Raw genomic sequence first — 16610 nt, 5'->3', positions numbered from 1 at the left:
TTCTAAGGTCTTCGAAAGCCAAGTCAACAAACAGATTACCGACCATTTTGAATCTCACCATACCTTCTCTGATATGTAATCTGGTTTCAGAGCTGGTCATGGGTGCACCTCAGCCACGCTCATGGTCCTAAAAGATATCTTAACCGCCATCGATAAGAAACAATACTGTGCAGCCGTATTCATTGATCTGGCCAAGGTTTTCGACTCTGTCAATCACCACATCCTCATCAGCAGACTCGACAGCCTTGGTTTCTCAAATGATTGCCTCGCCTGGTTCACCAACTATTTCTCTGATAGAGTCTAGTGTGTCAAATCTGAGGGTCTGCTGTTCGGACATCTGGCAGTCTCTATGGGGGTGCCACAGGGTTCAATTCTTGGACCAACTCTCTTCTCTGTATACATCAATGATGTCGCTCTTGCTGCTGGTGAGTCTCTGATCCACCTCTACGCAGATGAGACCATTCTGTATACTTCTGGCCCTTCTTTGGACACTGTGTTAACAACCTTCCAGGCAAGCTTAAATGCCATACAACTCTCCTTCCGTGGACTCCAATTGCTCTTAAATACAAGTAAAACTAAATGCATGCTCTTCAACCGATCACTGCCTGCACCTGCCCGCCTGTCCAACATCACTACTCTGGACGGCTCTGACTAAGAATATGTGGACAACTACAAATACCTAGGTGTCTGGTTAGACTGTAAACTCTCCTTCCAGACCCATATCAAACATCTCCAATCCAAAGTTAAATCTAGAATTGGCTTCCTATTTCGCAATAAAGCATCCTTCACTCATGCTGCCAAACATACCCTTGTAAAACTGACCATCCTACCAATCCTCGACTTCGGCGATGTAATTTACAAAATAGCCTCCAATACCCTACTCAACAAATTGGATGCAGTCTATCACAGTGCAATCCGTTTTGTCACCAAAGCCCCGTATACTACCCACCATTGCGACCTGTACGCTCTCGTTGGCTGGCCCTCGCTTCATACTCGTCGCCAAACCCACTGGCTCCATGTCATCTACAAGACCCTGCTGGGTAAAATCCCCCTTATCTCAGCTCGCTGGTCACCATAGCATCACCAACCTGTAGCACGCGCTCCAGCAGGTATATCTCTCTGGTCTCCCCCAAAACCAATTCTTTCTTTGGTCAACTCTCCTTCCAGTTCTCTGCTGCCAATGACTGGAACGAACTACAAAAATCTCTGAAACTGGAAACACTTATCTCCCTCACTAGCTTTAAGCACCAACTGTCAGAGCAGCTCACAGATTACTGCACCTGTACATAGCCCACCTATAATTTAGCCCGAACAACTACCTCTTTCCCTACTGTATTTATTTTATTTATTTTGCTTCTTTGCACCCCATTATTTTTATTTCAACTTTGCACATTCTTCCACTGCAAATCTACCATTCCAGTGTTTTACTTGCTATATTGTATTTACTTTGCCACCATGGCCTTTTTTTGCCTTTACCTCCCTTATCTCACCTCATTTGCTCACATCGTATACAGACTTGTTTATACTGTATTATTGACTGTATGTTTGTTTTACTCCATGTGTAACTCTGTGTCGTTGCATGTGTCGAACTGCTTTGCTTTATCTTGGCCAGGTCGCAATTGTAAATGAGAACTTGTTCTCAACTTGCCTACCTGGTTAAATAAAGGTGAAATAAAATGTTTAAAAAAATATATATATATATATTATTTTTTTAAACATTTCATTTGTATATAGTATGCAATACTAGTGACTATATATATCAATATATATGGTATGTTATACTAGTCCCTATATATATATCTGTATATGGTATGTTATACTTGTCCCTATACATATATACATATATATATATACATATATACATATATATATATATATATATATATATATATATATATATATATATATATCTGTATATAGTATGCTATATTAGTGCCTATATATATATATATATATATATATATATATATATGTATATAGTATGTTAAACTAGTCCCGGTACATATCTCTGTATATAGTATGTTATGCTAGTGCCGATAAATATATATGTCTGTATATGGTATGTTATACTAGTGCCTATATATATATATCTGTGTATATAGTATGCTATACTAGTCCCTATATATATATATATATATATATATATATATATCGGGTCTCTACTGTCCATATCATTATATCTAAAACACAAAACTGATCCTAAATCCCACTCCTACCCTGAGATACTTGATACATATGACCCCTGATCTCCCTCTCATCTCAAAGAACATCCAGAAGGAAACCATTAACCACTTTGATCTGCTGCTCCCATCAACTCTGGATTAATCAAAGATAATTAAGAGGAATGAATCCCTGACTCTGGGCCAGAACAGGTACGTCATCCTGATGGCAGATGGACGGCAGACAGATTATTCTGTTAATTCCCAGTAGGGGCAGAAGGCTTGATAGTACGTAATCAGGGTGCCCTGGGGTGACTCTGATCAGTCCTAGAGATAGGGTGCATACATAGAGATAGATAGAGGACTCATCTTTGTATCTATGCCATTATAGCATCTGTGATAGCCTCAATGGCTATGCCCAAGCTATCTCCATTTTAAAGTAGTACATTTTCTTCATCACGATTGGATGATCCCTCCTGATGAAACGGTCACCAGGAGGGATCAGCAAATGAAATTGGAATCCCCCAATGAGAGGGGGTAGCAGGGTAGCCTACTGGTTAGAGCGTTGGACTAGCAACCGGAAGGTTGCTATTTCAAACAACCAAGCTGACAAGGTACAAATCTGTCATTCTGCCCTTGAACAGGCAGTTAACCCACTGTTCCCGTCATTGAAAATAAGAATTTGTTCTTAACTGACTTGCCTGGTTAAATAAAGGTAAAATTAAAATAAAAAATAAATAAAAATGCTAGGACAGCCTTTTGGCCACTGGAGGCCTCTATCAATCTCTATGGGTGAGTCCAAAATTGCAGCCGTTTCTCTGTGGAGTGTACTACATTTGGCCGGAACCATTAATCAGACTGGCCGGAACCACATAAGGTTCATTAATCAGACTGGCTGGAACCACATAAGGTTCATTAATCAGACTGGCCGGAACCACATAAGGTTCATTAATCAGACTGGCCGGAACCACATAAGGTTCATTAATCAGACTGGCCGGAACCACATAAGGTTCATTAATCAGACTGGCCGGAACCACATAAGGTTCATTAATCAGACTGGCCGGAACCACATAAGGTTCATTAATCAGACTGGCAGGAAGCACACAAGGTTCATTAATCAGACTGGCCGGAACCACATAAGGTTCATTAATCAGACTGGCCGGAACCACATAAGGTTCATTAATCAGACTGGCCGGAACCACATAAGGTTCATTAATCAGACTGGCCGGAACCACATAAGGTTCATTAATCAGACTGGCCGGAACCACATAAGGTTCATTAATCAGACTGGCCGGAACCACACAAGGTTCATTAATCAGACTGGCCGGAACCACATAAGGTTCATTAATCAGACTGGCCGGAACCTCATAAGGTTCATTAATCAGACTGGCCGGAACCACATAAGGTTCATTAATCAGACTGGCCGGAACCACATAAGGTTCATTAATCAGACTGGCCGGAACCACATAAGGTTCATTAATCAGACTGGCCGGAACCACATAAGGTTCATTAATCAGACTGGCCGGAACCACATAAGGTTCATTAATCAGACTGGCCGGAAACACATAAGGTTCATTAATCAGACTGGCCGGAACCACATAAGGTTCATTAATCAGACTGGCCGGAACCACATAAGGTTCATTAATCAGACTGGCCGGAACCACATAAGGTTCATTAATCAGACTGGCCGGAACCACATAAGGTTCATTAATCAGACTGGCCAAAAGCAATCCACTGTTGTAGTCCTATAGAAACCCTAACATTGCAGAAGGGGATGGAGGGGTCCGTTGATGGCTTCCATGTTCTTTAGTCAGTAATGGACATGTTGATCGTTAGTCAGTAACTAACATGTTGTTCTTTAGTCAGAAACTAACATGTTGTTCTTTAGTCAGTAACTAACATGTTGTTCTTTAGTCAGTAACTAACACGTTGTTATTTAGTCAGTAACTAACACGTTGTTCTTTAGTCAGTAACTAACATGTTGTTCTTTAGTCAGTAACTAGCATGTTGTTCTTTAGTCAGTAACTAACATGTTGTTCTTTAGTCAGTAACTAACATGTTGTTCTTTAGTCAGTAACTAACATGTTGTTCTTTAGTCAGTAACTAATATGTTGTTCTCTAGTCAGTAACTAACATGTTGTTCTTTAGTCAGTAACTAACATGTTGTTCTTTAGTCAGTAACTAACATGTTGTTCTTTAGTCAGTAACTAACATGTTGTTCTTTAGTCAGTAACTAACATGTTCTTCTTTAGTCAGTAACTAACACGTTGTTCTTTAGTCAGTAACTAACATGTTGTTCTTTAGTCAGTAACTAACATGTTGTTCTTTAGTCAGTAACTAACATGTTGTTCTTTAGTCAGTAACTAACATGTTGTTCTTTAGTCAGTAACAAACATGTTGTTCTTTAGTCAGTAACAAACATGTTGTTCTTTAATTCTTTAGTCAGTAACTAACATGTTGTTCTTTAGTCAGTAGCTAACATGATGTTCTTTAATTCTTTAGTCAGTAACTAACATGTTGTTCTTTAGTCAGTAACTAACATGTTGTTCTTTAGTCAGTAACTAACATGTTGTTCTTTAGTCAGTAACTAGCATGTTGTTCTTTAGTCAGTAACTAACATGTTGTTCTTTAGTCAGTAACTAACATGTTGTTCTTTAGTCAGTAACTAGCATGTTGTTCTTTAGTCAGTAACTAACATGTTGTTCTTTAGTCAGTAACTAACATGTTGTTCTTTAGTCAGTAACTAACATGTTGTTCTTTAGTCAGTAACTAACATGTTGTTCTTTAGTCAGTAACCAACATGTTGTTCTTTAGTCAGTAACTAACATGTTGTTCTTTAGTCAGTAACTAACATGTTGTTCTTTAGTCAGTAACTAAGTAAATAACATTGAAACAGATACCCATATTCGCAAAGAGTCACAGAATATGATTTACAGATCCAGGATCAGGTCCTCCCTTTCCATGACGACCTACCCTGCTGCCATCTGGTGTGTACAGTACAGGGAACTACATGATGACCTACCCTGCTGCCATCTGGTGTGTACAGTACAGGGAACTACATGATGACCTACCCTGCTGCCATCTGGTGAGTACAGTACAGGGAACTACATGATGACCTACCCTGCTGCCATCTGGTGAGTACAGTACAGGGAACTACATGATGACCTACCCTGCTGCCATCTGGTGAGTACAGTACAGGGAACTACATGATGACCTACCCTGCTGCCATCTGGTGAGTACAGTACAGGGAACTACATGATGACCTACCCTGCTGCCATCTGGTGAGTACAGTACAGGGAACTACATGATGACCTACCCTGCTGCCATCTGGTGAGTACAGTACAGGGAACTACATGATGACCTACCCTGCTGCCATCTGGTGAGTACAGTACAGGGAACTACATGATGACCTACCCTGCTGCCATCTGGTGAGCACAGTACAGGGAACTACATGATGACCTACCCTGCTGCCATCTGGTGAGTACAGTACAGGGAACTACATGATGACCTACCCTGCTGCCATCTGGTGAGTACAGTACAGGGAACTACATGATGACCTACCCTGCTGCCATCTGGTGAGTACATTACAGGGAACTACATGATGACCTACCCTGCTGCCATCTGGTGTGTACAGTACAGGGAACTACATGATGACCTACCCTGCTGCCGTCTGGTGAGTACAGTACAGGGAACTACATGATGACCTACCCTGCTGCCATCTGGTGTGTACAGCTTCAGTACAGGGAACTACATGATGACCTACCCTGCTGCCATCTGGTGTGTACAGCTTCAGTACAGGGAACTGCATGATGACTGACAGGTAGTCCAGTAGAGCATCATAGGTTGGAGCCGTTCTTCTCTGCAGAACTACAGTCCTCCTCACACTGGGGTCTCTATTCTTAAATACTATCAGCCTTTTAGGGTCCTGATCCTGCTGTCTGCCGGCCGGTTGATTTCCCCGGGGACACCACGACTCCTCGCTGCGCCCTCCGACCCCGCTGACGGGCCGGGTGGTGGTGTTCCAGGGTGGCTGGCGGCGGTTAGCCACGTCCAGGTTGAGGGGCTTCACCTTCCGCTGGTCCGAGCAGACATAGGAGCCCCCATTCTGCAGCTCTTCCAGACCCCGGACAGGGTGGGAGCCACGGGGGTGGTGATGGTGCGGACCCCGAACGGCAGGGGACCTTGGACATGGAGACATGGGAATGTGTTATATGTGTTGACTACATGGGGGGACTGTATGTACAAGACACAGGAAGGGGAGGGATTGGAGTTCCAAATCATGTCAGATGCAATGTCATTTTCTGTAAACAACAGATGATACATTATATCTAATATAAATCAAAACAATCAATCAATCTATAATCAATAATCTAATCACCTTCTTAGACAGGGCATCCAGGAGGGCATCGAAGGTCTTGAAGGTCCTGGCATTGATGACCATCCGGTGACCTCCGAACTGGGGGTCTCCACTCTTATAGAAGCAGACACGTCTGGAGGCCTGGGGGTCTGAGTGGGGCTGAGGGGGGCGGGAGGCTACACTGCCTGAGGGTACCACCTCCCCACCCTGACCGCCACCCTGCTGAAGGACCTGGGCCTCTTGCTCATGCAGAGGAGTGGAACTCATAATGGAGCACGGCAGCTGATGAAAAGAGACATGGAGAGAGACATAGGGAGAGAGAGACAGGGGAGAGAGATATAGGGAGAGATAGATAGAGGAGAGAGAGACAGGGGAAAGAGATATAGGGAGAGATAGATAGAGGAGAGGGAGACAGGGGAAAGAGATATAGGGAGAGATAGATAGAGGAGAGAGAGACAGGGGAAAGAGATATAGGGAGAGATATAGGGAGAGATCGACAGGGGGGAGAGAGAGACAGAAGAGAGAGATATAGGGAGAGATTGACAGGGGAAAGAGATATAGGGAGAGAGAGACAGGGGAGAGAGAGACAGGGAGAGAGACACAAGGGAGAGAGAGACAGGGGAGAGAGAGAGGAGAGAGAGACAGGGAGAGAGACACAAGGGAGAGAGAGACAGGGGAGAGAGAGATGGAAAGAGATATAGGGAGAGAGACACAAGGGAGAGAGAGACAGGGGGAGGGAGAGAGAGAGGAGAGAGATAGAGAGTAAGAGACAGAAAGAGAGAGAGAGAAAGAGAGAGAAGGACGGGGAGAGAGATATAAGGCAAGAGAGACAGGGAGAGGGATATAAGGAGAGAGAGACATGAGAGAGAGAGGGGAGATAGAAAGAGAGTAAGAGAGAGAAGGAGAGTGAAACAGGCGAGAGAAATAAAGAAAGAAAGAAAGAAAGAAAGAAAGAAAGAGAGCAAAAGAGAGATAGAGAGAGAAAGAGAGATTGGAAAGAGAGAGAGACAGAGAAAAGAGAGAGAGAAATAGAGAGAGAGAAATAGAGAGAGAGAGGGGAGAGACTATGAACTATGATGTGAGTATGTGTGTGCATGTGAACATATGATTGTGGGGGGAAAATGAAGAGTAAAGAATTCCTGTAATTCAAAGAATCAATCCAGTTGCCAATTGTACACTAGAATAAGTGTGGTGTGACTGACTGGAGTGAAAGTACATATAAACTGTTGTTTCAAAACATCAACAGTCTGCCAGGCTGGAGAGAGAGCATTATGCTGCAACAAAAAACACAACAACCAGACTCTTCTAATCAGTAGCCAATGCTGCTAATAAACCTGAACAAACCATGGTCTTCCCATAAGTAGCCAATGCTGCTAATAAACCTGAACAAACCAGTCTCCTCAATAGTATCCTGTGCTACTATTAAACCAGAACAAACCAGAGGCTTCTCATCAGTCACCTGTGCTGCTAATAAAATTGAACGAACCAGTATTCTCATCAGTAGCCTGTGATGCTAATCAACCAGAACAACTAGCCTCTTCTCATCGGTACCCTGTGATGCTAATCAACCAGAACAACCAGCCTCTTCTCATCAGTAGCCTGTGATGCTAATCAACCAGAACAACCAGCCTCTTCTCATAGGTACCCTGTGATGCTAATCAACCAGAACAACCAGCCTCTTCTCATCGGTACCCTGTGATGCTAATCAACCAGAACAACCAGCCTCTTCTCATCAGTACCCTGTGATGCTAATCAACCAGAACAACCAGCCTCTTCTCATCGGTACCCTGTGCTGCTAATCAACCAGAACAACCAGCCTCTTCTCATCGGTACCCTGTGCTGCTAATAAACCAGAACAACCAGCCTCTTCTCATCAGTAGCCTGTGATGCTAATCAACCAGAACAACCAGCCTCTTCTCATCGGTACCCTGTGCTGCTAATTAACCAGAACAACCAGCCTCTTCTCATCGGTACCCTGTGCTGCTAATAAACCAGAACAACCAGCCTCTTCTCATCAGTAGCCTGTGATGCTAATCAACCAGAACAACCAGCCTCTTCTCATCGGTACCCTGTGCTGCTAATTAACCAAATCAAATCAAATGTATTTATATAGCCATTCATACAGCAGCTGATATCTCAAAGTGCTGTACAGAAACCCAGCCTAAAACCCCAAACAGCAAGCAATGCAGGTGTAGAAGCACGGTGGTTAGGAAAGACTCCCTAGAAAGGCCAAAACCTAGGAAGAAACCTAGAGAGGAACCAGGCTATGAGGGGTGGCCAGTCCTCTACTGCCTGTGCCGGGTGGAGATTATAACAGAACATGGCCAAGATGTTCAAATGTTCATAAATGACAAGAATGGTCAATTAATAATAATCACAGTAGTTGTCAAGGGTGCAACAGGTCAGCACCTCAGGAGTAAATGTCAGTTGGCTTTTCATAGCCGATCATTAAGAGTATCTCTACTTCTCCTGCTGTCTCTAGAGAGTTGAAAACAGCAGGTCTGGGACAGGTAGCACGTCCGGTGAACAGGTCAGGATTCCATAGCCGCAGGCAGAACAGTTGAACCTGGAGCAGCAGCACGGCCAGGTGAACTGGGGACAGAAATGAGTCCTCATGCCAGGTAGTTCTGAGGCATGGTCCTAGGGCTCAAGTTCTCCGAGAGAGAGAAAGAAAGAGAGAAAGAGAGAATTAGAGAGAGCATACTTAAATTCACACAGGACACCAGATAAGACAGGAGAAGTACTCCAGATATAACAAACTGACCCTAGCACCCTGACACATAAACTACTGCAGCATAAATACTGGAGGCTGAGACAGGAGGGGTCAGGAGACACTGTGGCCCCATCCGATGATACCCCCGGACATGGCCAAACAGGAAGGATATAGCCCAACCCACTTTGCCAAAGCACAGCCCCAACACCACGAGAGGGATATCTTCAACACCAACTTACCATCCTGAGACAAGGCCGAGTATAGCCCACAAAGATCTCTGCCATGGCACAACCCAGTGGGGACGACGACAACCCAGACAGGAAGATCACATCAGTGACTCAACCCACTCAAGTGACGCACCCCTCCTAGGGACGGCATGAAAGAGCACCAGTAAGCCAGTCTCAGCCTGAACAAACCAGAATCATTTCATATCAAGCCTGTGCTGCTAATAAACCAGAACAAACCAGTGTCTTCTCATCAGTAACCTGTGCTGCTAATAAACCAGAACAAACCAGTGTCTTCTCATCAGTAACCTGTGCTGCTTATAAACCAGAACAAACCAGTGTCTTCTCATCAGTAGCCTGTGCTGCTAATAAACCAGAACAAACCAGTGTCTTCTCATCAGTAGCCTGTGCTGCTAATAAACCAGAACAAACCAGTGTCTTCTCATCAGTAACCTGTGCTGCTTATAAACCAGAACAAACCAGTGTCTTCTCATCAGTAGCCTGTGCTGCTAATAAACCAGAACAAACCAGTGTCTTCTCATCAGTAGCCTGTGCTGCTAATAAACCAGAACAAACCAGTGTCTTCTCATCAGTAACCTGTGCTGCTAATAAACCAGAACAAACCAGTGTCTTCTCCTCAGTAGTCTGTGCTGCTTATAAACCAGAACAAACCAGTGTCTTCTCATCAGTAGCCTGTGCTGCTTATAAACCAGAACAAACCAGTGTCTTCTCATCAGTAGCCTGTGCTGCTAATAAACCAGAACAAACCAGTGTCTTCTCATCAGTAGCCTGTGATGCTAATAAACCAGAACAAACCAGTGTCTTCTCATCAGTAGCCTGTGCTGCTAATAAACCTGAACAAACCAGTGTCTTCTCATCAGTAGCCTGTGCTGCTAATAAACCAGAACAAACCAGTCTTCTCATCAGTAGCCTGTGCTGCTGCTATGGTACATCCAGCATCAGAAATGATTTACAAAAATCAGATCCCCATCTTGAGCGTTATGAAATGAGAATAATATTGACAATATACAGCATCTGTTCTCCCTTTCTTTACCTTGCCACAACAGTTGTAGTAGTATATCTTTGAGGGGGCATTCAGGTTTTAGAAATACTGTAGCACAGTGGTTCCCAAACCTTTTATAGTCCTGTACCCCTTCAAACATTCAACCTCCAGCTGCATACCCCCTCTAGCACCAGGGTCAGCGCTCTCTCAAATGTAATTTTTGCCATCATTGTAAGCCTGCCACACAAACACTGTACAATACATTTATTAAACCTGAGAATGTGTGTGAGTTTTCGTTACAACCCGGCTCATTGGAAGTGACAAAGAGCTCTCATAGGACCCGGGCACAAACAATAATATAATAATAATAAATATTTTTGCTCTTTATTTAACCATCTTACATATAAAACCTTATTTGTTCATCAAAAATGTTGAATAACTCACCACAGGTTAATGAGAAGGGTGTGCTTGAAAGGATGCACATAACTCTGCAATGTTGGGTTGTATTGAAGAGAGTCTCAGTCTTAAATCATTTTCCACACCCAGTCTGTGTCTGTATTTAGTTTTCATGCTAGTGAGGGTCGAGAATCCACTCCCACATAGGTATGTGGTTGCAAAGGGCATCGGTGTCTTAACAGCATTATTTGCCAAGGCAGGATACTCTGAGAGCAGCCCTAGCCAGAAATCTGGCAGTGGCTTCTGATTAAATTATATTTTCACAGAACCGCTTGTTGCAATTTTGATGAGGCTCTCTTGATCAGATATCGGTAAGTGGACTGGAGGCAGGGCATGAAAGGGATAACGAATCCAGTTGTTTCTGTCATCTGTTTCGGGACAGTACCTGTGTAATTGCGCACCCAGCTCACTCGGGGGCTTCGCTATATCACATTTGACATTGTCCGTAAGCTTGAGTTCATTTGCACACAAAAAATCATACAATGATGGAAAGACCTGTGTGTTGTCATTGTTAATGCAGACAGAGAAGAGATTCAACTTCTTAATTATAGCCTCAATTTTGCCCTGCACATTGAATATAGTTGCAGAAAGTCCCTGTAATCCTCGATTCAGATCATTCATGTGAGAAAAAACATCACCCAGATATGCCAGTCGTGTGAGAAACTCGTCATCATGCAAGCGGTCAGACAAGTGAAAATTATGGTCAGTAAAGAAAACTTTAAGCTCGTCTCTCAATTAAAACAAATGTGTCAATACATTGCCCCTTGATAACATTACATGGTTGCTGCCCATATCACAATGCAGAAAATACACGAGCGTTCAGGAGCCTTGCTTTAACAAAGTTAACCATTTTCACTGTAGTGTCCAAAACGTCTTTCTGCAGTGGACCCAATTGGCTCCGGGAGCAACTGCTTGTACCCGCGTTGCCACTCCACTACGTCTCCCTGTCATGGCTTTTTCTCCATCAGTACAGATACCAACATCAGCAGCAGCTACGTTTGGCTACATACGGACCGTTAGTGGAATTCCCGCGAGAGAGTAACGGTTAATGTGATTGGATGTTAATTATTTCACTTGGCTACCTGTATTTGACATTGTGTTGTTATTTTGCTGAACACTAGATGGTTTAATTTTATTTTTGGCAGTGAATTGAGAGAGAAAAACTCACCCAAACCCTTTGGAAAATATAAATGGGCTGTTTGAAAATCTGATTTATTTTTTATTTTTTATGTTTTATTTGGCAAATCCCCGACGGCATTGGGACATGCATACATACATGTTGTAGCAGAAAGCAAACACATAATGGCTCCAGAGTTTATATCAGTTGGCTAGTGAATAAATAGGATTTATTGACACTATACACTGCTTATGTAGCAGTTATTTCATTAGTCGTTACATTATTAGCAACAGGAAATGCCCATGATAGACAAAACATAATTGCATTAGAACATATGTGATGAACTTGCCTCTGAGTAGGTTAGTTGGCCTGTAGTCTAGGCTAGGCTAGGCTAAAAAAAGACTACATGGTTCTGGAAACATAACAGAACATTTACATATAACAGACGCTCTGGAGGAGCAATTAGGTAAACTGTTCAATCAAACACGGTTCATTTGCTTCCGGCACCGACAGAGACGGCCGCTTTGCGTTCCTAGGAAACTATGCAGTATTTTGTTTTTTTATGTATTATTTCTTATCCCAGGAAATCTTAAGTATAGGACAGGACATCCTAAGTCTTATTACATACAGCCGGGAAGAACTATTGGATATAAGAGCAACTTCAACTCACAAACATTACGACCAAGAACACGACTTTCCCAAAGCGGATTCTCTGTTTTGTCCACCACCCAGGACAATGGATCGGATCCCAACCGGCAACCTAAAACAACGGCGCCGCAGAAGGGGCAGATGGAGCGGTCTTCTGGTCAGGCTCCGTAGACGGGCACATCCCGAGTATACTACTCGCCAATGTCTAGTCTCATGACAAAAAGGTAGATGAAATCCGAGCAAGGATTGCATTCCAGAGAGACATCAGAGATTGTAATGTTCTTTGTTTCACGGAAACATGGCTCACTCGGGATACGTCATCAGAGTCGGCACAGCCACCTGGTTTCTTCACCCATCGCGCCGACAGAAACAAACATCTCTCTGGTAAGAAGAAGGGCGGGGGTGTATGCCTTATGATTAATGAGACGTGGTGTGATCATAACAACATACAGGAACACAAGTCCTTCTGTTCACCTGACCTAGAATTCCTTCAATCAAATGCCGACCGCATTATCTACCAAGAGAATTCTCTTCAATCATAATCACAGTCGTGTATATCTGTCACGCCCTGGTCTTAGTATTTTGTGTTTTCTTTATCTATTTAGTCAGGCCAGGGTGTGACATGGGTTTTTGTACGTGGTGTGTTTTGTCTTGGGGTTTTTTCACAGGTATTGGGATTGTAGCTTAGTGGGGTGTTCTAGGTTAGTCTATGGCTGTCTGAAGTGGTTCTCAATCAGAGGCAGGTGTTTATCGTTGTCTCTGATTGGGAACCATATTTAGGCAGCCATATTCTTTGAGTGTTTGGTGGGTGATTGTCCTTATGTCCTTGTTTCTGTCGTGTGTTAGTTTGCACAAGTATAGGCTGTTTCGGTTTTCGTGTTACGTTTGTTGTTTTCGTATTGATTCGTGTTTTTCCTTGTTTCATTAAAATATGAATCACAATAGCCACGCCGCATTTTGGTCTGACTCTGCTTCACATATAGAAAACCGTTACAATATCCCCCCGAAGCAGACACATCGACGGCCCTGAAATAACTTCATTGGACTCTATGTAAACTGGAAAGCACATATCCTGAGGCTGCATTTATTGTAGCTGGGGATTTTAACAAGGCTAATCTGAAAACAAGACTCCCTAAATTCTATCAGCATATCGAATGGATCATTGTTATTCTAACTTCCGCAATGCATACAAAGCCCTCCGCCGCCCCCCTTTCGTAAGATTTGACCACGACACCATTTTGTTGTTCCAGCCTATAGACAGAAACTAAAACAGGTAACGCCCGTGCTCAGGTTTGTTCAATGTTGGTCCGACCAATCGGATTCCACGCTTCAAGATTGCTTCAATCACCTGGACTGGGATAAGTTCCGCATAGCGTCGGACAATAACTTTTATATTGATGAATACACTGATTTGGTGAGCGAGTTTATTAGCAAGTGCATCGGTGATGCTGTACCCACAGCGACTATTAAAACCTTCCCCAACCAGAAACCGTGGATTTATGGCAGCATTCGCGCAAAACTGAAAGTGCGAACCACAGCTTTTAATCAGGGCAAGGTGACCGGAAACATGACCGAATACAAACAGTGTAGCTATTCCTCCGCAGTGCAATCAAACAAGTATAGAGACAAAGTAGAGTCGCAATTCAACAGCTCAGACACGAGAGGTATGTGCAGGGTCTACAGTCAATCACGGACTACAAAAAGAAAACCAGCCCCGTTGCGGACCACAATGTCTTGCTCCCAGACAAACGAAACAACTTCTTTGCTCACTTTGAGGACAATACAGTGCCACCGACACGGCCCACTACCAAAACCTGCGGGCTCTCCTTCACTGCAGCCAATGTGAGTAAAACATTTAAACATGTTAAACCTCGCAAGGCTGCCGGCCCAGGCGGCATCCTTTGCCGCATCCTCAAAACATGCGCAGACCAGCTGGCTGGTGTGTTTAAGGACATATTCAATCAATCCTTATCCCAGTCTGCTGTTCCTACATGCTTCAAGAGCGCCACCATTGTTCCTTTTCCCAAGAAAGCTAAGGTAACTAAAGTAAATGACTATCGTCCCGTAGCACTCACTTCCGTCATCATGAAGTGCTTTGAGAGACTAGTCAAGGACCATATCACCTCCAGCCTACCTGACACCCTAGACCCACTCCAATTTGCTTACCGCCCCAATAGGTCCACACGCGACACAATCCGAATCACACTGCACACTGCCCTAACCCATCTGGACAAGAGGAATACCTATGTAAGAATGCTGTTCATCGACTACAGCTCAGCATGTAACACCATAGTACCCTCCAAACTCGTCATTAAGCTGGGTCTCGACCCTGCTCTGTGAAACTGGGTCCTGGACTTCCTGACGGGCCACCCCCAGGTGGTGAGGGTAGGAAAAAACATCTCCATCCCGCTGATCCTCAAAACTGGGGCCCCACAAGGGGCCAGCCCTCTCCTGTACTCCCTGTTCACCCATGACTGCGTGGCCATGCACACCTCCAACTCAATCATCAAGTTTGCAGACGACACTACAATGGTAGCCTTGATTACCAATAACGACGAGACGGCCTACAGGGAGGAGGTGAGGGCCCTCGGAGTGTGGTGTCAGGAAAATAACCTCACACTCAATGTCAACAAAACAAAGGAGATGATCGTGGACTTCAGGAAACAGCAGAGGGAGCAGCCCCCTATTCACATTACGGACAAACTGAAATGGTCCACCGACACAGACAGCATTGTGAAGAAGGCGCAGCAGCGCCTCCTTTACCTCAGGGGGCTGAAGAAATTTGGCCTGTAACCAAAAACACTCACAAACCTTTACAGATGCACAATCGAGCGCATCCTGTCGGGCTATATCACCGCCTGGTGTTATGAACTTGAGTGAAGACCCAAAAGCGGTTTTAACAGAAAACAGAGTTCTTTAATGAAAATACAGGAATGGCATAAATCCTCTTCCAACGTTGTCAGCGGAACAAAAAGAACGTTAGTATAGTGCAGGATGCTCCTGCCAGGCAGACTCCGACAGGACAGGACAAGGTGGAAGCAAACGAGACGACAGCTTGCTTCTGGCATCAAAAAACACAAACAAGAATCAGACACTGAAAGTAGCAGGAACAGAGAGAGAAATAGAGACCTAATCAGAGGGGGAAGAGAGAACAGGTGGGGAAGAGTGAAAGAGCTAGTTAGGGCAGATGTAGAACAGCTGAGGAATGAGAGACAGAGAAGGTAACCTAAAAAGACCAGCAGAGAGAGAGAGTGAAGAGAAAGGACAGGAACAGACATAACAAGACATGACAGTACCCCCCCCACTCACCGAGCGCCTCCTGGCGCACTCGAGGAGGAAACCTGGCGGCAACGGAGGAAATCATCGATCAGCGAACGGTCCAGCACGTCCCGAGAGGGAACCCAACTCCTCTCCTCAGGACCGTACCCCTCCCAATCCACTAGGTACTGATGACCACGGCCCCGAGGGCGCATGTCCAAAATCTTACGAACCCTGTAGATGGGTGCGCCTCGACAAGGATGGGGGGAGGGACGAGCGGGGGCGCGAAGAACGGGCTTAACACAGGAGACATGGAAGACCGGGTGAACGCGACGAAGATAGCGCTGGAGAAGAAGTCGCACTGCGACAGGATTAATGACCTGGGAAATACGGAACGGACCAATGAACCGCGGGGCCAACTTGCGAGAAGCTGTCTTAAGGGGAAGGTTCTGAGTGGAGAGCCATACTCTCTGACCGCAACAATATCTAGGACTCTTGGTCCTACGCTTATTAGCGGCCCTCACAGTCTGCGCCCTATTACGGCAAAGTGCCGACCTGACCCCTTCCAGGTGCGCCGCAACGCTGGACAAAAGCCTGAGCGGAGGGGACGCAGGACTCCGGCGAGCTGAGATGAGAACAGCGGAGGCTGGTACCCGAGGCTACACTGAAAAGGGG

General features: G+C 44.5%; 1 protein-coding gene across 1 annotated transcript in view; it reads right to left on the bottom strand.

Moving 5' to 3' along the window:
* LOC135558068 (uncharacterized) overlaps positions 1-9513 on the bottom strand; it is a 33753-nt gene extending 24240 nt beyond the window's left edge. The window contains 4 exon segments of the mRNA XM_064991820.1: positions 5923-6308; positions 6311-6339; positions 6536-6798; positions 9469-9513. Of these exon segments, the coding sequence (XP_064847892.1) occupies positions 5923-6308; positions 6311-6339; positions 6536-6798; positions 9469-9513 (723 nt within the window).
* Between the last annotated feature and the right edge of the window lie 7097 nt (positions 9514-16610).

This window comes from Oncorhynchus masou, chromosome 17, assembly GCF_036934945.1.
Source record: "Oncorhynchus masou masou isolate Uvic2021 chromosome 17, UVic_Omas_1.1, whole genome shotgun sequence".
In the NCBI taxonomy this organism is placed as follows: domain Eukaryota; kingdom Metazoa; phylum Chordata; class Actinopteri; order Salmoniformes; family Salmonidae; genus Oncorhynchus; species Oncorhynchus masou.
The sequence above is the reverse complement of the archived record's forward strand: the minus strand, read 5'-3'. Positions and strand labels throughout refer to the sequence as shown.